Source organism: Mucor velutinosus (assembly GCF_035048745.1).
Source record: "Mucor velutinosus strain NIH1002 chromosome Unknown tig00001563, whole genome shotgun sequence".
In the NCBI taxonomy this organism is placed as follows: domain Eukaryota; kingdom Fungi; phylum Mucoromycota; class Mucoromycetes; order Mucorales; family Mucoraceae; genus Mucor; species Mucor velutinosus.
In genome coordinates, this window is record NW_027041904.1 from 1,018,042 (window position 1) to 1,041,932 (window position 23,891).

Consider the following 23,891-nt stretch of genomic DNA (forward strand, 5'->3'; position numbering starts at 1 on the left):
GAAAAAAAGGAAGGAAATAAGCAAATTTGTTTGCCAAAGAATTTAAATTCAAAAGCAATCCCCCCCCCCTGCTAAATACACTTTGCAAAAGAGAAGTTTCTTCTTTTATCATCATACCATTCAAAATCACTTACAAACAGAGAATATGTGTCTTGTCTTGCTTGTACTAGTTGAAGCACCTGTTCATGGCTTGCAGTCATGCATCCTGTGTCCATCGCAATGCAGTCAAGACTCATCTTGATGCATGATCTTCCTCTCCAGGCAGCGCACGATGCGAATTCTACGCATTGCACCAGTCGTCAATCAAAAGAAAAAAAAAAAAGAAAGCTATTACTAGAAATAAAAAGCAAGACATAACTCCTATCCGTCAATCATTCGATCAAAAGTCCAATCCATGCAAATGAATAGTCAGCGTATGAAGAGACCTTCCTTCAACCTCGAATCCCATAGATTCCAATCAACATATTTTATGCAAATACATTTATTATCATCTAAATCAGCAAGTGCAAACCACACCACCCAAAAAAAAACCTTGCCAACATGTTCTCAACAACATCCACCTGACGAACTGCTTTTCGAAGGCGAAGATTGATCCAATCTGACTTCCTCTCTCTGGCGTGATTGTTGCGCTTGCTGTGTATCGATTAATCGCTTCTTAATATCCCTATACAAAACGCTTAGCTGAATGATGAATGAAACGAGCAAAAGGCCCAGCCTCTACCTTGCTAGATCGAAAAAGGCCTCCTCTACACCGATGTTTGCTTTAGCACTTGTCTCCATGAATGGAACACCCAATTCATTGGCTAAATTTTGGCCATGCTCCTTGGTAATGACCTTTTATTTGTTTCCGTCTCGATGAGCAACATGATAGCTGTAAGCCTTCTTCCTCATTGACTTACCCGTTTTTCCTCCATATCGCACTTGTTGCCAATCAAAATCTTGTTGACTCCTTCGCTAGCATGCTGTTCAATGTTGGAGAACCAGTTTCTTACATCTAGCATGGAGCATTAATCCTACATACATCCCATCCACTTGTAAGAGTATTTACTGGCAAAGGATCTTTCATCGGTTGTATCGTATACTAGTAAAATGCCCATTGCACCACGGTAATAGGCTGAAGGCGCAGTCAATTCACTACTACAGAGAGTAACAACCGAGATGTCTACTTGCCTGTAGTAATTGTGCGGAATCTCTCTTGTCCAGCCGTATCCCAAATCTGGAGCTTGATTCTCTTTCCATCAAGCTCAATCGTACGAATCTTGAAATCAATGCCAATGGTTGTAATAAAGGATGGAGTAAAAGAGTCATCCGAGAAACGTAGCAGTAAGCAACTTTTACCAACACCTACACGTACAATATGAAATGTGAATGGCCCATCCTAGACGCACCAACCGATTGCTGCTGGTAAGCTTACCGGAATCCCCAATCAACAAAAGTTTGATCAAATAATCATAGGAAGCACTCTTTGCTGTTGTCATGCTAATAAAAGTACATACAATAAAAAGCAGAAAACGAGAGGAAAGAACGAAATGCGCGCTTTCTACCATCATGAAGAAAAAAAAAATATCACGTGGACCATCGCTTGTGGGATGTCTGCATTGTTTCACTTGAATGCTTTGTCACCATTTATAATGAGCATTTGATCTTTAAAACAGCTCTGTTTCGAAGACAAGCAGGAGACACCTACTATGGATACATGTAGGCATGAAATATCAAATGTTCGGTACAAAATACCATAATGGCTGATCTGTAGCTATTCATCCCATGATACTACATGTCATTTTATGACCAACTAGTGCTCTTTCATGCGCAGCTACATACATTTGGCATTGATCAGTTTGAAATACATCTCTGGATAGCTATCAGAAAAAAAAAAAAAAAAAAAAAAAAAAAACTAACAAGAAGTGTTCAGGGAACCGCTCAGTATTCTTGGATACTAGCAGGAAAGGCCCATTACAATGCTTTATACGGATTGTCTTGCTATGAGCGATCTAGCAGCCATTTTGAAGCGCTCATTATCTTGCTGTGAGTTGATGATGGACGGGTTTTTCTTGTGTCTCATTTTTCATTTCACTTGAAATTTTGACTGCAACGCCAACTTGCTTCTTTTCTCGTTACATCAATAAGCACATATCAAAAGGTAAACATGCAGAGCAGCAAGTTTGCTTCAAGGATCTAAGCTAACATGCAAAATCTATCTAGAAATCATGTCTGAAAGAGTAAGCCGGCATGGATGTTGAACGCGACGTCGAGTATTCATTTTCATAACTTGTAGGGTGGTCGTGGTCATTACAACAACAGAGGTGGAGAACGAGGAGGTCGTGGAGGAGGCAGAGGAGGAGGTAGTTCTAGAGGCGGTCGTGGTGGATATCACAATCAACAAGACAAGCCCAAGAAGGAATCCATCTTTGACCCAAGCAAATATATGGATAAGAAAGTTCGTGTTCGATTCAATGGTGGCAGAGAAGGTATGATGTGAGAAAGGTATTCAAATGTAAGAGATGCAGTGATAAACAGTTGCTTCCTAGTTGTTGGCACTTTGAAGGGCTATGATCCCCTATTGAATTTAGTCTTGGATGACACAATTGAATATCAAAAAGGTATTTATGCAAGCAGCAGCATTGACAACCATGGCCGTTTTATTCACTGTGTGCTTGTAGATTTGGAGACTGGATACATTACCGAAAAGACAAGACAATTGGGTTTATCAGTACTCCGTGGAACAGCCATTATCCTTATTTCACCCTTTGATGGTATGAAGGAAATCGATAACCCTTTTGCTGAATAAATATGTACGTGGTTTGATTCAATAGATGGTTGTGTTGTGTTGTGTTGTGTTGAATGAAATGCTGCCTCTGTGGAGGTATCAGGGGTTCGACAAAATCGCATGTTGTAGGATTCTGGTCGGTATTCAATAGCAGGCATTGATTTGGCATGATATGTATATGTGGTTTATGGATCTAGTTGAAAAGCGTCATGAGATGGACCTTGGATTCTGGCTTGAGCCTGCCCTCTAAATGACTTCACTATGTGGATCACATCAATTTGCATCAACATACATCACTAATACGAAAGAAGACAAAAAGCAATGGTGTTTAATAGTGTTACAAGAATATATAAATTACAAAGAAAGAAAAGTACAATAATCTACTGATACGAAGGTTCTCCCTGTTCAAAATGATGACCGAAATTATCGTGTTTAGTAGGACGTTGTTGCTGAATAGACTGAGGTTTGTTGCCACCACTGGATTTGGTATCACGGAAAATCTTGCTATGAATGCGCTTGCCATAAGGTGTTGTTCGAATAGTAGGCAATAAAGGGCGAATACATTCAACCAGCTAATCAAAAGAATGAGATGTTGATACACCTTGAACAAGAAGCAGACTTACCTCAGCTCGCTGATCCTCATCTGCAAAATCCAAGGAAGTTTGGACAACGTAATTTGCAAACGAGTCGTGTAGTAACTTCTCCATGACGCTTTGATTGACAAGCTCAGCAATCAGCAGACGTCGGGTGGGTGATTGAGCAGTACGAATACACTGCAATGGCATACACATGAGCATGAAATCTTAATACACACATGTCCAACCCACTTACATTTTCAATGACGTTGGAGCTGAATTTTTGCACAGACAGAATACAAACATGATTGACAAACTGCTGGATAACACTTTCCGAGTAGCGAGTGACACCCAACTCGAGCACATACTGTACAACATAGTTGCCAAAAGGATTTTGTACCAAGGGAAGAGCATGTCTGGCAATTTCCTCCACCAATTGATCCTATGTTATCATGTCAGTCCTCCAATGCTTTCTTCCGACTAATGCAACATACCTTTTGAGCACTCGTGGCATGATCAAAGCATCTTTGCAGCACACAGCATCCATGTTTATGAGAGGCAACTTCAATGCAATGATCGCAAACAGCGTCGTAGATGAACTGATTGTTGTCCGAGGACAAGCGATGTAGGCACTTTTGAATCACGTGATTTCCGTTCAAATCCTTGATCAACGTAACAACATTGGGAGTGAGAGCAGCAATCACAGTCTTGATCTGTCCAGGAGTCGATAGATACTCAATCAGCTTTTGGACAGCTCTAGTGCCGTGCATATTCAATGCAATCTTGACCAATTCAGGTGCCACTGTCTCAACAATGACAGTGCGTTGATCGTGATTACACTTTTCCAGCATCTTTTGGCACAAGTAATTACCAAAAGGATCTGTGCACACACACACACACACACACACTCCAATTAGCACGACAATGACGTAATGCAGTTTTTCGTTTTACTTTACCTGTCATGAGCTCAGTGAAATGAGGATGAATTTCATCAAACACAATCTCCAGATTCTTCTCGCCATTTTCCTTTTCCTCAATCTTCTTTTGCAAGAAACGACATCCGTTTTGATCCTTACAGAGCTCATACAATTTGCCGACGAAATCACCAATTTCTGCATCTGCAAATCGATCTTGCTGCTGCTGCTGCTGTTGATGTTGTTGTTGGTGTTGCTGGTGATGATGGTCTGATCTTCGATTATTGTCAAAGTTCTTCTTTTTAGGATAAAACTGGTTCTTTTGAAGCGAGGGCAATGGTGTGGGATTCATTGTATAATGTTGATATAATGAGCTTGTGGGTGGAGGAGGAGGTGGAATAACAGACGTCTGCTGCATTGGCATAAAAGCGTTGTGCACAAACGGACACATGTCATGGCGAGGACAGAAACCAAACTGCTGGAACTGAGGACACAAGACGTCGCGAGTGAAATTCATGCTGGCAAGATCATTTTGAGATTGAGATGTCACCAGGCGATCTTGAACAGGTTGTTGTTGTGGCGGTTTGGTGTGCCAGCCGTACGAATAACGTCTAGCCTGGTCCATTGGGTCGTTGTGGATAGGGCTCATCATCGTCATGGGCGGTATCCATGGAGGCGGATGCGGTGAGACAGCATGCGTGGGCTTGTTGAGAGGCGCGACCACTGGGCGAGGGGCTGCTGGCTGGTTGTCCAGGTTTGTCATTGTAAACTAATAATGCATCATAAGTGTCAACGTTTGTCTTGATTCAACAAGGGAAAAGAAGCTTACCAATCCAGCATATTCATCGTCATTTGATGCAGATGCTACGGAAGCAGAGGAGGGTACATTGGGAGCTAGAGAAGCATACTGACGATTTGGAGATTCCTTTGCTTTGGCTAACAAAGGATTGAATAGAGGGACTATATAACATATTAGTATTTATGCGGCAGCTTTATGGAAATCCACCATTTACTTTCTGGTTCGTCCAAAGACCGTTGTTGCTTTTGAGAAAATGTGCCAATGGGTTCTTGGGGAGTCATGGCAAAGGGCAATTTTCTACTAAAACTAAAATTCAACCTGTGAGTACAATGTACAAGCACATGAATATGTATGCCATACCCAGATTCTCGATCATTCAACGATAGTTTGGTGCCCAACAAAAGATCCAAAGTATGGTCATCATTTGAATTCCTTCTGGAGCCGGGAACGGAACGAGAAGCTTGGATCATCTTTGCATAAGTTAAGGAAGGTGAGGGTTGAATTTGATTGAAATTGAACAAATCTACTGGATCGTCAAATATCGAGTGATTCAACGCCTCCTTTGGGTTTTTATCGTTATTATCCACCATAGTCTAGTCTCTCTGCTGTGTGTCTAGAGAACCTAATTTTAGACGTTTGACATGTCGAGCTCAGCAATGTGTTGCATTTACCTTGTTGATTTTTTACTCGAGATATTAGTTGTTGGAGAATGAAAAAATAATGAGAGATGTCTAACGCGTATGAATATACAGGAAATGAAAGAAATAAAAATACAGAATATATATATAATACAAAATACAAATACAAATGAGAGAGGAGGAAGAGATGAAAAAGAGAGAGAGAAAGAGGGAGAAAATTCTTTCAATGCGCATGTTTTACAAATGTAAGACTCTCAGTCACGAAGAAATGACATGAGAAATGTGCCTTGTGCAACTTTGGACGAATTCACACTAAAGCAAACACTCCACATTTGGTCATGCGCTTGGCCGAACTCATGCCATCATTCTTTTGAACGTGAAATGAATGAAGTGCTACTGAATGATGAAATCGTTCATATCATATTCTACAGTGCTAGATGTAAATCATCTCGTAGAACGTATTTCAGTCGTTTGACATCTTGTACATAGATCACTAAAAACTGATATTGGAGTAAATACTAGCTATAACTTGCAAACTGAGGCACTTATGTCCGCAGAACTCTAGGTTGAAATATTCAACAAGACCTAGTCTTTCACGCAATTGATACAAATGCAGCATGGTTTATTCAAGATGGAAGCAACTCGCAGAGACATAACAATTACCACAAAGCTATAGGCTATTACTTTTTATAGCTACTTGGAGGGTAATGTATAAAAAAGAATCCACTCGTCAAACATCTTGCAATGCTACCTCAAGATCAATCCGAATAATACATACCGGTTATATCTTTTGTTCTCACTCGGCATTTGGAGACATTCAGTGGGTCAGTGGGTAGCACCCTCTTCTTCAGAGCCATGTTTTTTGACACCTTTGCTGGAGAAGGGCTGGCAAAGTTTACAAAATTGCGAGCCATACCCGCTGCCTGATTCGAAAGATATTACCCATATGCCACCACCATCAAAACCCGTTTGAATCGTCGCTTGATATATACTTTAGATTGGACAGATTTGATCTATTTTCAACTCGATTGAACTATTTTGCCAGATTCGACTATATAAAATATGATGATCACCCCATGCTTCTTTAAGCTTTTACTGTTGACATAGACGATCTAACCGAAAGCCTCACCAACGCATCCTCTCCGCCAGCCTCCCCTCGCAACACTCCTTCAGTCTCTCCCACCCATCGCAATCCAATCAAGTACAAAATTCTAGCCTATGCAGATGACACATTAGTCTATTTGAAGAACTTTTCGGATTTTCTTCTTTTGCAGGACTCTATCAATACATACATGAAAGCATCGAATGCACTACTAAATTACAGGAAAACTATAGCCATTTCGCTCTCTGGACACCCACAACCAGATTGGCGCGAGTTTCTTGCTACACACCAAATCCACCAAATGCATGACCGCACCTCTCCTGATCCAGTAACATATCTTGGCTATCCCATATGCTCCAGTTTATCCCAACGCAACCTCGCTTTCCAGCAACTCTACAACAATATCCAACAATGCATCCATATTCACTCCCAACGGAACCTCTCCATTCGTGGAAGAGCTACCGTTCTCAACACACTCATTTTCTCGAAACTCTGGCATGTCATGCGCAACTTTATTTTCACCAAATCTTAATTACTCTCCTTACGCAGCCTTGGGTCCTCCTTCATTAACTTTCGTATCTTCCCCAAACCATCCTTTAGAACCCTTCAACAGCCTCGCCATCATGGCGGCCTCCAAGTTTTAGATCCCATTGTCCAACAACAAGCTCTCCAATGGCGCTGGATTTGCCCCCTCATTTTGGCCGCCTGTCATTCACCACTATTACCGACATACACCACCCCAAGCATTCCACTCCTTCAGTACACCTTGCAATGGTATTTCCACTCTACCGCTTTCTCTGATTACTTTTACTACTTACTCTTTCCTACTGCTCGACAAACCATCTGGTTCCAACATCGACCCAGCCCACACCAAGCTTTCCTTAACATACTCACCAATGTCATTACCACCATGGATCGAATACCTCGCTCCTTCACAACCTGTCACTTAGATTTTCATACAGGTTTATCATTACCTTTCCTTGAAATTATCTTACATACCCTCCCTTCTACTCACCCCCATTTCTCTTCTTTCACAGCTCCAGATCAACTGTTTGACCGACATCACGCCGTCCAGAAACTACTCGCAATAGATGTGCTTACCTTGACTTCGACTTACAAGTGATCCGTCTTAGAAACTGGACATTCCTTGAGTTTTGCCATTATCCAAGAATATCTCATCGAGTTGCCCGTTGGATTGAGGAAGGCCAAATCTACCTCCAACCATTCTTTCTCGCTCTCTGCCGTCAGGCCCCTCGCCATTCATTTACCGGTGCCTCCTTTGGTGCCAGCCCCCACAACATCCGCCCACTCATTCGCCGTCTTATCAAACCTATAACACCACTACCTCCAACAGTGCCACTCAACAGTATTCAATACTACAAACACTTGGTTTCCACTGAAATGCCCACCATCAACACCTCACCTCTTTCCCCATCCCAATGGCGCCTCTTTCGGAAACTACCTATTCTCCTTCAATCCCGAACTGTATGGTATAGACTTATCCATCGAAAAATTCCCTCCAAATCGATCCTCCACCACTTCATCCCCACAACTCACCCTTCACCTTCGTGTTCTCTCTGTTTGACCCAGAGCCCGGAGGATATCCAGCATTTCTTCTTTACTTGTCCTCTCAAACTCGCTGTATGGCGGTTCCTTGCCACTACATACCTATCCCACACACCGATGACCGACGACGCCCTTCTCCCATTCCTCCACGGCATTCAAACTCTATCCATAGCTGAACCCACTCGCTCTGCCTCCTTATCTTTTCCAGAGCTTACCGTTTATCAAGTTTTCGCTACCAGTCTACTCTGTATATGGCAAGCCCACTGGCGCTCCATCTTCGACCATGTCCCTTTTGTCACTCTCAACGTTAACACATCTATTGCCCGTTCTCTGTCTCGCTTGGAATCGGAATTACAGTTTGATTTGTAAGTATGTACCCCCAACGTATTTTATGGTCGTATTCCACTTCCTTGCTTCCTTTCTCCATTTCCTTGCCTTTAAAAATATATCCAGTCTTCTTCTTCCCACATCATGACATTTAGAGAACTTTAAATAAAAAATGGAGTACAATTCCCCTACAAAAAAAAAGCTTCTTTAAGCTTTCTTGAAGCACTTTTCAAGGCGCATCCAATGGCACCAAGATAGATGTTTTGAACAAACTTATTGAGCAATTTATGAAAATATGAAAAAGGTTTCTGGCCAAAAAGTCGAAATTTTACATATCAAAATCCCAGAAAGATGTTTTCAGTGGTTACGTTAGATCGATAGAAACATTTTGATTCAAGATATACCATAGTAAAAGTCTTCATTTTCAAGGTTAAAAACGCGATCGTTTGATTTTTCGATAAAAAGCATGAGGGGTACCTCATGCTTTGGCAAAGCTACAGTGCTCAACAATTTGATCTTGTCCAAATGCTGGTATGTACTATGAGTAACTCTGTTTGCTCAAAGTAATGTCCAAGCTATCCAGTCCATTTGTACCAAGTTTCTACGAAAAGGCATCTTTCCTGTTATCCCCTGGGCCACATGGACCAAGCCGAAGCCATTAGGTGGATTAGGTGTTCTGGATGTTGCTCTGCAACAATCAGCCCTATACTTTCGTTGGATTCAACCGCTCTTCCATCCCTCTGACTCGCCCCACATCCTAGATCTCATGCTGGTCATGCTAGTGAATAAGCAAAATCAGAGTGCGCATGTGCAGGTTCCGTTGCTCTTTCCCCTCACACGAACCACTGGTCTCACTAAACAACGCACCAACACGGTAACAATGATCTACAAATCAGTTGACCACCTCAAACGCATCAATGAATCAGTTCACCTCAATATTGCTACCGCCTCAATCCTACCTGTCAAAGCCATTCTGCAGCCGTCTGTTACTGTCTCCAAAATGCCGATTAGGGCCACTCAGTTGCAAGTACAGGATCTTTATCAACCCAATCCTGACCAACCTCTGCAACTCAAAGAAAGAAAAGCACCAACCATCCCAGCTGACATTCGACGCGCTTGCAAGAAAATCCTGAAGCAAATCAACGAGAACAAAGTACATATCCAACCGTACTTTAACCTCATGCTACAACCCCCTCAGGATGGCACCAACCGCACAACCGACATCTCCTTCAAACCGTTCATTGATTCCTATGACTTCAACAGCCAGCAAGACCTCACTCGACGGATTTCAACCAGAACATTCGGCATAGCATGCATCGAGGCTCACACCTTCAGCATCGCCAGGTCCAACTGGAATTTCTTCTGGTCTCTGTCCCTGAACCCTGTCCACCGTAATGTCATCTATCGCTTCCTCACCCACACCATCCCGGCCAAACGCCTGCTACACTACTTTGAGATAGCTGAATCACTTCTCTGCCCGATCTGTGGTAACGAAGAAAATGCTGTACACTTGCTTTTCCTCTGTTCCAGTAGGATATCCATCTGGAAAGCTATCATCTTTGAATTCTTGTGGCTAACCGTTTCGATTGGTGATATTATCCAAGCCTGTTCCTCGCTTGACTTTGAAAACATCAAGTATGTCTCCAAATCATACATCACTGCTCACATGGTCGTACTGGTAACACTTGGCAACATTTGGCGAGCTCAAGTTCGTATGATCTTTCACTCGACTCCATTTACATCGATCGATGTGGTCCAGCAGATCAAGAACGAGCTCCTTCAACTACATGCCCAAACTGAAATTCACAAACAATTGTAATTCTCTAATCACAATTGTCACCTATCATCTGTTCCTGTCATCTATCGCTTTATCCTAAATATAATTGAATATCATATCAATTGCGCCCGCCTCTTGGTAGTGCCCTAGGGACCTACTTACACGGAGCAATCAATAAAAACAATTTAAAAAAATAAAAAAAAAGTACCTCATGCTTTTTGGCCATGTTTTTTTTGGTCCTCAAAAAGTTGAGCAAAGGTGTCAGGATGTTTGTGCTAGGTGAGATCAACTACTTGGTGTTATTCTGGCGGTCTAGAACGGCTTTTAGCCATAGAAATCACTGTTCAAATACATACAGACTTTGCTGTAATCTGCGTTCATTTGAGTAATTAGAGGCAATGTAAATAACTGTCTGTCCGTATATGAATTTCTTACATTGATACAGACTTGAGTATTTTAGAAGTGCCAGATTTTTAGATACAGAGCGTTTGTAGAGTTATCACAAGACAGTGGAAGTTGGGGTTATTCACGTCTGGTACTATGCCGTTTCGTTTTCGCCGAATCGATTTGCTGTCCATCTAATGAACACGAAAAAGATGTTTGCGGTAAGTATTGATACTTGATAAACCCATACCACAGGCTTGAGGTCTTACTGCTTATGACAGATTTTTCATTTGGTGTGTTTTTCGTTTAGGAAGAGGCTTCAGAGCCATGTAATGAGCATGTCGCAAGTGTTACCTGAATGAATGCATATTTACTCTTAGCTTGAAGCCTTTTTCACATGATTTGCAATAGAAATTGGGATCATGTACATCAGTTTCTTCGTTGATATTTCGATTTTTTCGAGGATTTGTATGCTTAATATTGTTGATGGATTAACAATGTTCCAACATAAAATCGAGATTTGCCAACCTCTTCTTACACATATCATAGTGGTAGTAACAGCCTTCTTTAACAATTTCATCTGCAAATGATGCGTTCCAGGTCCTCTTTCAAAAAAATATTCGGTTGCCTTACCTTCTTGTTGATTCCATAAACTGCGGTAATTCTTTGTTTCATCCTGCTTGATAGTAACTTGAGAAGTACTTGACTCATCAACCGTAGAGGTAGGCGTTTTGGTTAGATTATCAGAGTCAAACTTGCGATCTTCTTGCTCGATACTGCCTGAAGGATACATCTTTCTGTCTCTCAGCTTGATAGTTGTTAATAAAGTGGTAGAAGGTAAAGGCATTTTGATACTGCAAAGAGGCCATACTCCCAAGTTTTGAGGGCTTTTTTGTTTTTGTTTTTTCAAGCCACTCCACCCTTAATTGTATTGTAATATGTAACCACTCTTTATTTGTTATATCGTTTAGTTTTACTAGCTGTAGATAATCAAGTTAGCTGTGTCTGTAGTATTCATATGTACACAATGTTATGCATTATTTATCATTGGGTATACAGTATATTGAACTAAAGCAACTTGCAAGGATCGAATCAAAGGATGACATGCATATCGTGAACAGCTTGTAAATGGTAAAAAAAAAAATGCAGGCTTGCTTGAATATCGATGTTCACATTGTGAGTGGTGATCGTTGGGATTGTGAATATTAATTTTTGCTGTGAGATCCAACACAGAGGAAGGACTCAATGTCAACTGGTGAGTCCGTTTCCATGTTCTCGGTAATGTATTGTGGTTATTGTCGCAAACACTCCAATGAAAGCTTGGATGGTTGGGGCCAGGAACAATAATGATTTGGATCTTCGGTGTCTGCGGTGGCCTCTAGATTGACAAATAACTCTGCAGGCTTGATATCATGCGCAATCAGACAATGTACATTGTATTCATGCCTTGTCTCGTATGAAAAATCGCATATTCTGCAATAGTTGGGGAGGTCATTGGAATCTGGAACTTTTGCTGGTCTTGCAGATTCTTTCATTTTATGAACTTTTTTACAGTGAGCAGCGTATTTTGATTTTGATTTATATGTTCGGTCGCAAGATGTGCAGTGGAGAGTTGGATCGTTCCAGTCAGGTAAGATACCAGTGTTCATGGAGCGCCTCAATGATTTCAGGTTCATGCCATGAAGCCTTCTCAAATGGTTTCGATATATATACTTGTTACTGTAAGTATGCCTGCATGAACGACAATAGAAATTAGGATCGTCAACATCTGGTTCCAAGCTGCTTTTCTTGCGTGGTGCTGACAGACAAATGGAGTGTACGGCCAGTAAATGCTTTTTGAAGGACTTTCTGCTTGCAAACTTCTTCTCGCAAGAACGGCAGTAAGAGTTGGGATCATTCGCATTTGGTAAAATGTTGCCTTGTTTTCGTTGTGCCGTTTTGCTATCCATTTTGTGTGTAACAAAAATGTGTTTGCGGTAAGATCCCATGGTCGCTAAACGTTTGTCGCAGGTTTGGCAATATGTATCCATACTGCTTGATGTAGATTTTTGAGTTGCGAGTTCGACAGGCTTCACTCCATGGGCATACCGACAATGAGCTTTGTAGCCGTACTTTTGCTTGTAAGTATAATCGCATGCTCTGCAATAAAGGTTTGGATCGTCAGGATCAGGAACAATGCCATTTTGTGGTGCACACCTTGCAAATTTGGACTTCAGGACCATGTGATGAACATTCCGTAGGTGCTGTCTGTACGGCTTTTCGCCACCATAATCTGCTTCGCATGATTTGCAGTGAAAGTTAGGATCGTTTACATCAGGTTCAGTGTCTATGTTTCTGATCATCGTGACGCTCCAACGGCAGTCAACGTGGATTGACTTTCGATGCTCCAACACTGATTTGAGATTTGCCATCCTCCTTTTGCATATGTTACAGCGGTAGTAATAGTCTCTCTCGCCAAATTCTCCTGCAGATTATGTAATTTAGAAGTTATTCATAAACAAAGCAATTATCTTACCATGCTGCTCTGACAAGTCTTCATAGTCTTTTGCGTCTTCTTGTTTGATAGTGAGGTCAAAAATGTTGTTGTCAGTAGTTATAGAGGCGGGTGATTCAGCAGCAGTGAAAGCAGGTTTGCGATCCTCTTGCTTGACGTTGTCTAAAACACGCTTCGTTCTGTCTCTCAGTTTCATTGTGGGTTGGTTAAGGAAAAGAAAAAAGTCGTACAACAGGCAAGAGTTCCAGTCATTATATTTTCAAGCCACTTATATTCCTCAAATGTGATGTAACACGCTTCATCTTATGCAGCATTTTATTCCCTCATGTGTCGCATGTATCAGAACCAATGGGTCTATACACTGTACTATATTGATCGTCACCCATAATCTTCAAAGCAGAAAAAAAAATACCCTCAAATTTGGAAGATGAACACGAAGGCTCGTACTAAATGTATGGACTATTGACTAGGATAGACAACATTGTTGCATTTGGCGATTGGCATTTAGATCAGTATTTGGATACGCAATTTGCAATCGTGCATCATTCAGATATACAAATACGCACCAAGTACATTGAAGATGAGTCTGACCGAAACGGAGCGTTGTTTAGTTTAAACAGTCTTCGTATTAGCTCCATAAACATCAATTGTCATCCTGATTCAAAAGGCACTGATCCTGCCAGCCAGCTAGCCAGCCACCAACACCACCAAAGCGATTTATAAGTCCGCTAAAGTTCTGTTATGATTTGTTAATTTCTAATCTTTTTCGACCTAATTTGACCTGTTTTTCAGATTCGACTGTATAAAGTGTGTTAATCCTCTCGTACTTCATTAAGCTTTCTTGGAGTACTTTTTAAGGCGCATCCAATGGTGCCAAATACAAGAGGGATTTTGAACAAGATTATTGAGTAATGCTTGAGAATATGAAATAACGATTTTGGCCAAAAAGTCGAAATTTTACATATCAAAATCCCAGAAAGATGTTTTCAGTGGTTACGTTAGATCGATAGAAACATTTTGGTTCAAGATATACCATAGTAAAAGTCTTCATTATCAAGGTCAAAAACGCGATCGTTTGATTTTCGATAAAAACCATGAGGGGTACCTCATGGTTTAGAGTCGATTTTTGGAGATGATTTTTTGGTCCAAAAAAAGCCGAGCAAAAGTGTCAGTAAGTAGGTGCTAGTCGAAAGCAATTGTATGGTGTTATTCTGGAGGTCTAAAACGGCTTCTAACGCGCAAAATAAATGCTTAAATGCACGCAGATTCTGATATATTTGAAATACTTTTGAGTAGTAAGAGATAGTCCAGGCATGCTGTGTGCCTGTATATGAGTTGTTTGCATTGGTACATACGTGGAGCATCGCAGAAGAGAATGACCATAACTGGGGTGATAGTGATAGAGTAAAGAATAAGATTTTAGTTATATTAGTATGATGGTAGATGCAACTCATCTCTTAGTACATACTTATGTTATTTGTTTCCAACAGCACTGCAATGTGCTGTATATATTTCATACATATCTTATCCGAAGCTGCTACTATTGGAGCAAACACTACTTTGAAACTTGTGCCTTCTTCATCAGCTTGTAGAGACAGCCGTGTTCACCAGAGACATCACCATTGTCGTTGAACAAGATGTTAGGGCTTTTTACAACTTTTTGATGCGCAACACAGGAAAGAATTAGCTTGTTAGACATCTCACTATAATGCCACAATACTAGCCACGAGGAATTTCAGAAATTTTATACCTCTTGTTGCAACTCGCAATATGAAAACATTCAGTGGCTCCATTAATGGTACCTCTTTCTTTCAAGTCATATTTATGGAATCCTTGGTAAAAAAGAATAAGCAAAGTTTAGCAACTTGAGGTTATACCCTTTGCCCAGACATACTGCAATATATACGACACTTTTTTACATCGACTTTGTTATACTTTGAAGGAAATCACATTGAGTTTTCGTGGAATATGTTGTGATCCAGTCTTGAAGCAGAAGAGCTCCCAGTGCCTAGACAAACTGACCCAACTGCAAGCATTAGCCTTCAATTGAAGTGTGCATGATTTCAAGGGAACAGAGACTATCTTGAAAAATTGTGGTCACCTAGAGCGATTGACGATTTGCTTAGCTACTGACGATCTGTTTGGTGGTGAGATACACATGAATCACTGGATCGAAATCAATACACAACAGCATAATGCACTTAGGGCACTCGAAATCAAAACCGACAAAACATACAATCCATATTTGGTCATGTACAAATATCCAAACATCGAAACCATCATCGTCAAGAAGACCGATATCAAGGAACCTTGAGAGGCAACTTATGTGAAGCCGATGAAGCTCAGCCGCATTACAGATGTACTTGTCAAGATTGAAAGAGTACCTAGTTACACATTGACATGTAAGACCTAGGAGTCCGAGGTCGATGGTATCATCAGCACCTTGGAATCAGATGGGTATGTGGTCTCAAAGACGAATCAAGACTACATCTATCCCCTTATAATAGCGATAAAAAAATAGCTCAGATCATTGCATTCAAAGCAGCATATCTCGTTCTATTGCATCCCCTACTCCTATGAAAATGTGTTGCCCTTTTGAACTTGATAAATCCACGAAATTGTTACGAGAATCTATTGAATGGTTGCAAAAACAAAGATTTGGTCAATGGTTTTTTCATACTCGAAAAATTGAGCAAAATCATTAGGAAGTAAGCACTAGACGAGAACTGCTGTACATCATAGAATATTCAGATCAACGATTACAGATAGTTGATAGACGATTTTCATGCGATAGTAGACGGTCAAAAAGTAAAATTACAGTTGTATATTTTTAGGATCTGATATCCATATCTAACTTTGCTTCTTTTTACGCAACTGAACCCACTGCTCGTAGTCCCAACGGGCCACATTCTCTACATTGCTCATATCTCGTAGATACAACTTGCGAGCAACCCAGGTATCCAGAATCCAATTGATACAATTTGTAAGATGTAGCAAATTGACAAAGCCATACCACGCTGATCCAAATGTGGCGCCTACCAGAGATCCAATAATGACTTGATTCAAAGTGTGATATCCAAGATAAATTCTGATACAACGCCTCTGTCAGTTCTGAGCTAATTTCGCTGCTGTCAATCCTTCATTTACCGTGAGATGGACACTAATGCTGCTAAAGCAAACATGGCCAAGCTAGTCAGTATTTTCCAAATGCCATGATCCAGATGAATATATCGATGCATGTAAAGTGAGCCGTAGACAGCAAAATACCAGATAAACTGTGAGTGGCTCGATGGCATACCATACCCATCGCCCAAATGAGCTAGTATCGTTCAGTCGCTGGTCTATTTAACACGTTGCTACTATAATTACCGTACGGTCTATCTTGTTCAATGTGCTCTTTGAGTATATAGTTGAATGCTTCATTCAATAGTTGCCCCAGCAGTATCAAAATACCAGCAATTTCTCGTCGCGAAACAATGACAGAAGCATAAAATACCAGAATGGCAATTGGAGCCAATGTAATATAAGCAAAGGCATATGATATCTTGTCTAGTGGATTGAAATATACATGTGTCAAGGAGATGGAAGCAAGAGTATGACCTTCATGCCCTGTTGTCATGGTAAATGAGAATAAGAAGAGAAAGAGGTGGTGTTTAAATACAGCCTCTTCGCATTCTCTTCATGAAACATGGCCGATCCCTTTTTCTCCTGACTGAATGAAGCCTTTCACCTCATGATTAGTTGAAAAATTCAACTCCAATCACATTGTTTAATCTTCTTTCTTTTCCTTTTGCTTTACCCCATTCTTTTTTCTTTTTTTTTTTTTTGTACATATGGCACCACCATACACATATCCGGTTGCTGGTATAGTCTATTTTGCCACGCATCCTCAGGTAAATAGAATCAGAGAGAGAGAGAGAGAGAAAAAAAAAAAAGACAGAATCTGCGACTGACAACGTTCTCGATACACACAAAAGCTGTGGATTAAAGCATTATGTCCATTCCTGCTCACACTCATCTTTGGCATCATCTCCCTGGTGCTCTCCTTTGTTTATCTATTTCCATTACAAGCGCATGCACTTATTGTCGCCAAATGTCCAGTCTGGCTAGCTTGGACAGTGTCAGTCATCTTCGTCTTGTTGGAATCAGCTGTGTTTGATTTGATCTTCTTTGCTGTTCTCATGGCATTTATGCAGGATGCTTTGTTTGATGCAACACTCAAGGCGAGAGGATTAGAACGTATGTTTACAAACAGGGTGCCTGTTTCAGGCATGAGACTCTGCTGTCGTGGTATATCCTCGGGTTTAGCATTACTGTGGATTCTCGTGCTAGCTCAAGTGTTTGTTTTGATCATCACTGCTCCGTTACATTTGATCCCTGTTGTCGGCACATTTATTGCATGTTATATCAATGGTTGGGTAGCCTGGTAAGTGCTTGAGGTGATTGTTTGATGGCTAAAGTGGCAACTAACACAGAATTCGTAGCTGGGGCCATCATCTGCATTATGATATCGAGTTTAGAGGCTTTTCAGTGAGTGATTCTCGCAGTTTTGCTTGGCGCCACAGATCAAGTTATTGTAATTTCGGCGTTGTCGCTGTCGCACTGGAGTTGATCCCATTGTTCAATCTACTTTTCATGTGGACCAACGTTGTAGGTGCTGCTCTTTGGGTCGGTGATAAGTATGAAAAGAACGAGAGAGAAATTGCTAGAAGAAACAGAGGAAACGCATCAACGGAAGCACTCGTTTTTCAACATCCTGGACTGAAAGATGGGTATGGTGCAGTTTGAGTGCTCTTGTCTCAATAAAACTATTTATACCAATTTCTCAATAGTTTATCGCAGCTGTATTAAGCCATCGGAATCCCTGCAAGTAGATCAGTATTCATAGTATATATATATATATATATATATATATATATATATACCTCAGATTCCCCTTCACTGACTTTCCCCTGAAAAAAGGGAGGGTCAGCTACATCAAGCCAATCAATAAAGCCATAATACCCTTCATGGCCCTTGAGCATCAAGTTACTGGCACCTATATTTATCGCAAATAGGTATCGATCCCCTTCCTTTTTTAGGAGCTACGAATCAAATTCATTTTTTGTGTACCTGGAAATTCAAAATCAAGACCTAAAAATATCTTTCATATAACAACAAAGTTTTTTTTTTTTTTTTTTCTTTCTCTTTTTCTTTCTTTTCTTTGTCTGATAGAAAATGCCAAACTTTTTGCCATCGGCATCTGGATTGGGTAAAAATCCATATACCACACAAGCAAGCCAAGCAAGTTCATCAGTTTCGCTACAAGATTTAAATCAGCGTATCGTCACTCCACCACAGCACACAGATTCATGGGATTCTCTTCACAACAATGATCTTCCAGAGCCTGTCTTACCATGGATGAAGTCAGAGTCACGTCAATCATTGGGTTCTCGCACTTCCGTAGATACAACAAGTCTTCATGTCATGAAGAGACAATTACCTGATCCAGCCGTAAAGAAAAAGCAGAGATGGTCCAAACACAAATGGTGGCTATTGTTTTCTAATACAGTGGTACGTCTCTCGCGGGATTAAGGCACAACATGGACTAAAATTTGCATAGTTGTTTTGTTATGGGCTGGGAATCATGTTGCTGGCACTGTTAACCTATTTCAAATGTAAGGGGACTTACCATATACAAGAAGCTTATATACATGTTGTCTGAAAAAAATTATTAGTTTATCTTCGTGCAGATGTTGTTTTAGTAGGAGAACGAATGATTCTCAATTGTAAGGAATAATACTATACAGCAAAAACACGCACATGCCTAATACCAACCCTGATTAGTGATTCTTGCTACCGGCGTTGTGTGTCTATTCACATCGCTGCTGGGCTACGTCGGTATTATGCTGAACAATCGTCCGGTGCTATCTATATACAATCTATTCTTATGGCCATGCTTTGGCCTCATCGCCGCTATCGGTTACACGGCCTATCGCAAAAACAAATGGAATATCGAAGGTAAACTTTCGTACCAATGGCATTATGATCTCGATTCCGATGGCAGAGCCCGTATCCAAGCCAATCTTCATTGCTGTGGATACAAAAGCTTCACCGATTACCACGAGAGATCCAACAAATGTTTCCCTCGCACCTTGTTACCTGGCTGCAAATTCAAATATCAATCTTTCACCAAAGAAGCATTGACCATAACTTGGATCGTAGCATTCAGTATGATCCCAGTGCACCTGTTTGTCATGTTTACAGCTCTCATGTGTTCAAATCACATCAATCGCAAATTCGGAAAGGGATTGCCGCCAAAGATCTATCGCTTGGATTATCAAGGTATCGTTGCTGGTACACCCACTGGCAGTTCATTGAACCTTCATAAGGACGGCTTACAACAAAGACATGCAGCATAAATTATATCACCCAACAAGCATAATACATTTATACATGATTAAACCTACCAGTGTCTATACATTTACATGTGCTACAGATGAATGTTCCGTGTAGAACATTGAGAAAAAATATTGCTTTTCAACTTGTGCTATTCGAGACATGTTTAACGTTTTTCGTCGCCCCTGAATTGCATTAGAGCTAGCTGGTTCTCCATTTCTCAGAACTCAAAATCTCGAGCTAAATCGTAGAATAATGTGCAAATGGCCAGATGCGTGGCAATTTGGCACTATACCAATCTAGCCGTAAAGCCTCGACATAGCAAGCACATAAAATTTGAAGTTCTAGTAGATTAAACCTTTTCAAAGAATAAAAAAAACCGCAATAAAGTCAATGCAAAGCTGGCCAGGCTGTAATATAGTGCTCTCCGAGTCATGATTCCCTTCTTATTAGCTTTACGTACATTGATATTTTTCTGAAAGGCATTGCTTTGGTCAGCAGCCAGAAGCGGCTAAAGCTCAATTATTCGCTGGAAATGGAAATTTTCGATTGATTTTTCGACTTGGCCGACCTATCTTGAAAGATTCGACCACAGACATCGTGATGGCCTTCATGTGCTTTGCAATGCATCCCTGGAGTGCTTTTTGAGGCACACCTACTGGTGCCAATTAAAAAAGCAATTTGAACAAGCTCACTGAAACAATGGCTTATAATATGAAATAACAATTACCGCCCAAATGTCAAAGCTTGTACATCAAGGTTTCACAAAAGTGATATCAAGAGTTGCTCTGAATCGAGAGAATCGTTTTGATCTAATATATCATACCATATAAAATAAATTTGTAGTCCACAGACACTTTTATAGCCCTAATATGGAAACTAAGTTGCCAGGCATTTGTCAGGCATGGCTCATACGGTATATGATTAGAGATTTTGTATTAAAATACTATCAATCAACAATCAAGTTTCTTCTAGCTTTTTAGCTATTGTTGATTTTGCAATATTAGCGAAAGTCCCATGGTAGCGCAAGCTACCTAAACGTAGGTTGCTTTCCATCGAAGCGAAGCGTAGGTCAGGAAACCACCCGAATTGTCGAAGAAAGGCTCGTAATGTATAGTAAGTATCACTCAAGGATTAAGGATATACAAATAGTAATATTTGCCTTGTCCACTTGTAGTATATCTGTCTTTTTTAATACAACAGGACCATTGTGCTCTATTACATCTATCATCACTCACACTACAAGTTGATTGCAAAATGTATAAAGATACCCTTCTTTCTTACTCAATTCCAGAACCTTTATATTATTTTGATACACAAATAGATAAAAGTTAAGCTCTACTGCTCATTTCCTTTGTGATGTCTTTCAATCTGTTTCCACTGCAATACATATTCGTCGAAAACATTTGCGGATGTTTTCCTTTTTTTGGTATTTTCCAAGGGTTTAGCATAGTAAAGCTGCGCTCAAGTGAAAGCAAAATATGCTCATAAAGCCTCCAGCAATGTATTGAGTATTATTTGGTATGTGTACCTTCACTAGAATTGGATTTATTGTCACTCAAACGTACACTCCATAGATGTTACACTCCATAGAAGTTACACTATAGATGCTACACTATACGAAATTTCGAGTTTTGCATTCGAGATTTAGGACCTGGAGGTATCGACAATTTTGTTGAAATTTTTTTTCTATTTATATACTTTATAAATATAAAAAGCACCTCTGGCTACATAGAAACATATTTCTGGGTCATACAGTCTCATAAAACTCATACATGCTCAATTGAAAACCATGTATCCCTACAGACACCCCATCTTAAATTACCCCGTATGATTTGATAATGCATATTGTTGAGAGGGCGCGGTAACAGGATGTAAATTACCTGTGCTTTTAGTAAAATTACGCTTATTCAACTATTAAGGGTTCTGACACGTCAAGTAGCTATTACGATCAATACTACTTCTATAATGAACAGAATAGAGGCCAAACAGAAAAACAAACTTAAGGGGGTCAAGAGACTCTGTTAAGCACAAAGAATAAAACGATTATAATAATTTGTAGCTTATAAAAAATGTTCGATATTATAAAAACAAGAAAAGACTTATTTGAATAAGATCAAACACAAAAACTAAAGATTTATTGATGAAGACAAGAGTTATTCTATTTATACTAAGTTCTGAATGCCAAAATAGCAATTTATCTTGTACAACGCTTATCACATCTGGTAAACCCCAGTATTTAGATAGCTGAGATGCACTTCACTTATCATAGCTTGTCCATGTTGTTGCACAACACAGACATATCTACCCATCAAGAATACCTTAATCTTTATAGACAGTTGTAGCCCTTCTGGCACAACAATGCTAAAAGACAACTCCAGCAAGCTAATCATGATTTAGCTTTGCCTGGATGAATAATTAGACTCTCATCCGAAGTACCCTGATCTATCCTTTCTATAAGGATAATCAATATCGATCTAGTAGTAGCATGTATCCGATAGGTACAGTCTACTTAGTCTATATCAATAGTACATATCTGAGTGTATATCGCTGAGCATACATCTTTAGCATGTATCTGGATATATGGCATATCGTATGCATGTCTGTAGCATGTCTCATATATAGTACAAGTCTGTAGTAAATAAAGTATCTGTAGTTAGTATCACGGATATAAACATGTGTCTTATAGCGTGGATCATAAAGTGCACAACATCTGAAGCAACATGCTCATATTGCATTAATCTTGGTGCTTATCCAGATATGGTAAACATCCATAGTCAATGTCGGAATACAAGTATAAGTCTATAGCGCCATCCATGTCCGTGGTGCCATCTATAGCCTATATCTTATATAGTATAAATCTTATAGTACTAGCGTATCTGAAGTCCATATCTTTTTATAGTATAAATCGATATCGTACATCTAATCCAGTGTACATACACTTTATATCTAGATCTGGTAACTGGATGAACTGTCGGAATGCAGATCATAGTGGATGTATTCCACACCCATGAAGGTCGTAAGAAGTGATGTGCTAATTACCCTAATGAGGACAAATAAATAACAAGCATACTCAAATATAACAATTATGCCCCAATGCCATATTTGTACAATAGTCCTCCTGATAAAGGGTTCAACACTTCAATAACAAACATCACATCTTAAGCTGTCAAGATTACATGAAATCGTGCTATCATCATGACAGGTTATTCAAGCCCGTCAAGGTTACTCAAATCGACCCTTAAGACCAGTGCTCTTGCATTAATTACCACTTTAAATCAAACATCAACGTTTGCCAGATATCACAATAGCAGCACCTATTGCTCTCTATCATCACTAATCCTACAAGCTAGTTGCAAATGTATGAACACTCATCTTTTTTTTTTACTCAATTCCAGGATCTTCAGTTCATTTTACACACAGATAAAGCACAGTTACTTTCTGTTGCCTGTTACTATTGCTTTATTTATTTTGTGACATCCGTGCGTTGCACCTAATCTCACTGCAACGTCTTAATTTCAGGTCAAATTCTGCTCAAATTTAGCCATTTTCAATCACGAACAACTCATGCCACAAAACGTTTTGAGCGCCTGGAATAGCTCCAAACGGCTCTCCTTTGATATGCCTTACACACTGATGCTTTATCTCAATTTCTTTTAGTTCATTGCAAATCCTTGAAAATCATCATTTTTTCATGAGTATTAGCAAGGGAAAATTGTTGAAAATCAAACGATCACGTTTTTCGCCACAAAAATGAAGACTTTTTCCATGATACATATCAGATCAAATTGATTGTAGAGACGGAATACAGCAGTAGAGACTACTTTTTTTAGACTTTCATATGCTAAATTTTGACATTTCCGCAGAAAACCTATTTTCAAATATCTCAAGATTGCTCTTTATTTTCGGTCTGAAAGCTGAATGCAGCCAGTATCATTCGATGCACCTTCATTGACTCTTTATAAATGCTTTAGAAGATAAAGTATAATAACGACAATCCTCATAGTCAAATTTAGCAAAAACGTTTAAAGAATGTGGATTCAAGTCGCATTTGAACATGAAAATACCCACTGCACAATTTCAAATTAAAGCGCAGCAGTTACGGCTGCCACGGCAGAAGACTGAGACTAAATCTACTGGCCGTGACGTCGGTTAGGGCACCCTCTCATT

The 23,891-nt window shown here is 40.0% G+C and overlaps 11 protein-coding genes across 11 annotated transcripts; 5 read left to right on the forward strand and 6 right to left on the reverse strand.

The window, feature by feature from the left end:
• Positions 1-546: 546 nt before the first annotated feature.
• Positions 547-1,097, reverse strand: ATC70_008936 (uncharacterized protein; the record flags this gene model as incomplete). The annotated part of the gene is made up of 4 exons (XM_064828178.1): positions 547-664; positions 722-834; positions 900-994; positions 1,049-1,097. 4 exons carry the CDS (start codon positions 1,095-1,097, stop codon positions 547-549), a joined length of 375 nt encoding a protein of 124 aa, XP_064685380.1.
• A 65-nt stretch (positions 1,098-1,162) lies between these two features.
• PAT1_2 (DNA topoisomerase 2-associated protein pat1) lies at positions 1,163-1,478 on the reverse strand (the record flags this gene model as incomplete). The annotated part of the gene is made up of 2 exons (XM_064828179.1): positions 1,163-1,344; positions 1,415-1,478. The coding sequence occupies 2 exons, from the start codon at positions 1,476-1,478 to the stop codon at positions 1,163-1,165; spliced, it is 246 nt and encodes an 81-aa protein (XP_064685381.1).
• A 729-nt stretch (positions 1,479-2,207) lies between these two features.
• On the forward strand, positions 2,208-2,788 carry ATC70_008938 (uncharacterized protein; the record flags this gene model as incomplete). The annotated part of the gene is made up of 4 exons (XM_064828180.1): positions 2,208-2,219; positions 2,276-2,468; positions 2,529-2,600; positions 2,661-2,788. 4 exons carry the CDS (start codon positions 2,208-2,210, stop codon positions 2,786-2,788), a joined length of 405 nt encoding a protein of 134 aa, XP_064685382.1.
• A 359-nt stretch (positions 2,789-3,147) lies between these two features.
• ATC70_008939 (uncharacterized protein) lies at positions 3,148-5,645 on the reverse strand (the record flags this gene model as incomplete). The annotated part of the gene is made up of 8 exons (XM_064828181.1): positions 3,148-3,339; positions 3,391-3,540; positions 3,599-3,784; positions 3,837-4,222; positions 4,299-5,025; positions 5,086-5,216; positions 5,270-5,361; positions 5,416-5,645. 8 exons carry the CDS (start codon positions 5,643-5,645, stop codon positions 3,148-3,150), a joined length of 2,094 nt encoding a protein of 697 aa, XP_064685383.1.
• A 1,451-nt stretch (positions 5,646-7,096) lies between these two features.
• On the forward strand, positions 7,097-8,730 carry ATC70_008940 (uncharacterized protein; the record flags this gene model as incomplete). The annotated part of the gene is made up of 3 exons (XM_064828182.1): positions 7,097-7,294; positions 7,409-7,757; positions 7,871-8,730. 3 exons carry the CDS (start codon positions 7,097-7,099, stop codon positions 8,728-8,730), a joined length of 1,407 nt encoding a protein of 468 aa, XP_064685384.1.
• A 438-nt stretch (positions 8,731-9,168) lies between these two features.
• On the forward strand, positions 9,169-10,507 carry RDS2_1 (Transcription factor; the record flags this gene model as incomplete). Its single annotated transcript, XM_064828183.1, has 2 exons — positions 9,169-9,219; positions 9,272-10,507. 2 exons carry the CDS (start codon positions 9,169-9,171, stop codon positions 10,505-10,507), a joined length of 1,287 nt encoding a protein of 428 aa, XP_064685385.1.
• An 833-nt stretch (positions 10,508-11,340) lies between these two features.
• Positions 11,341-11,696, reverse strand: ATC70_008942 (uncharacterized protein; the record flags this gene model as incomplete). Its single annotated transcript, XM_064828184.1, has 2 exons — positions 11,341-11,429; positions 11,483-11,696. The coding sequence occupies 2 exons, from the start codon at positions 11,694-11,696 to the stop codon at positions 11,341-11,343; spliced, it is 303 nt and encodes a 100-aa protein (XP_064685386.1).
• A 445-nt stretch (positions 11,697-12,141) lies between these two features.
• Positions 12,142-13,539, reverse strand: ERC1_5 (ethionine resistance protein; the record flags this gene model as incomplete). Its single annotated transcript, XM_064828185.1, has 2 exons — positions 12,142-13,313; positions 13,365-13,539. The coding sequence occupies 2 exons, from the start codon at positions 13,537-13,539 to the stop codon at positions 12,142-12,144; spliced, it is 1,347 nt and encodes a 448-aa protein (XP_064685387.1).
• A 2,654-nt stretch (positions 13,540-16,193) lies between these two features.
• On the reverse strand, positions 16,194-16,962 carry ATC70_008944 (uncharacterized protein; the record flags this gene model as incomplete). Its single annotated transcript, XM_064828186.1, has 3 exons — positions 16,194-16,431; positions 16,491-16,662; positions 16,713-16,962. The coding sequence occupies 3 exons, from the start codon at positions 16,960-16,962 to the stop codon at positions 16,194-16,196; spliced, it is 660 nt and encodes a 219-aa protein (XP_064685388.1).
• A 214-nt stretch (positions 16,963-17,176) lies between these two features.
• ATC70_008945 (uncharacterized protein) lies at positions 17,177-18,131 on the forward strand (the record flags this gene model as incomplete). The annotated part of the gene is made up of 3 exons (XM_064828187.1): positions 17,177-17,236; positions 17,321-17,769; positions 17,828-18,131. The coding sequence occupies 3 exons, from the start codon at positions 17,177-17,179 to the stop codon at positions 18,129-18,131; spliced, it is 813 nt and encodes a 270-aa protein (XP_064685389.1).
• Positions 18,132-18,560: 429 nt separating this feature from the next.
• MSP1 (mitochondrial dynamin GTPase Msp1) lies at positions 18,561-19,744 on the forward strand (the record flags this gene model as incomplete). The annotated part of the gene is made up of 4 exons (XM_064828188.1): positions 18,561-18,896; positions 18,946-19,000; positions 19,061-19,111; positions 19,170-19,744. The coding sequence occupies 4 exons, from the start codon at positions 18,561-18,563 to the stop codon at positions 19,742-19,744; spliced, it is 1,017 nt and encodes a 338-aa protein (XP_064685390.1).
• Between the last annotated feature and the right edge of the window lie 4,147 nt (positions 19,745-23,891).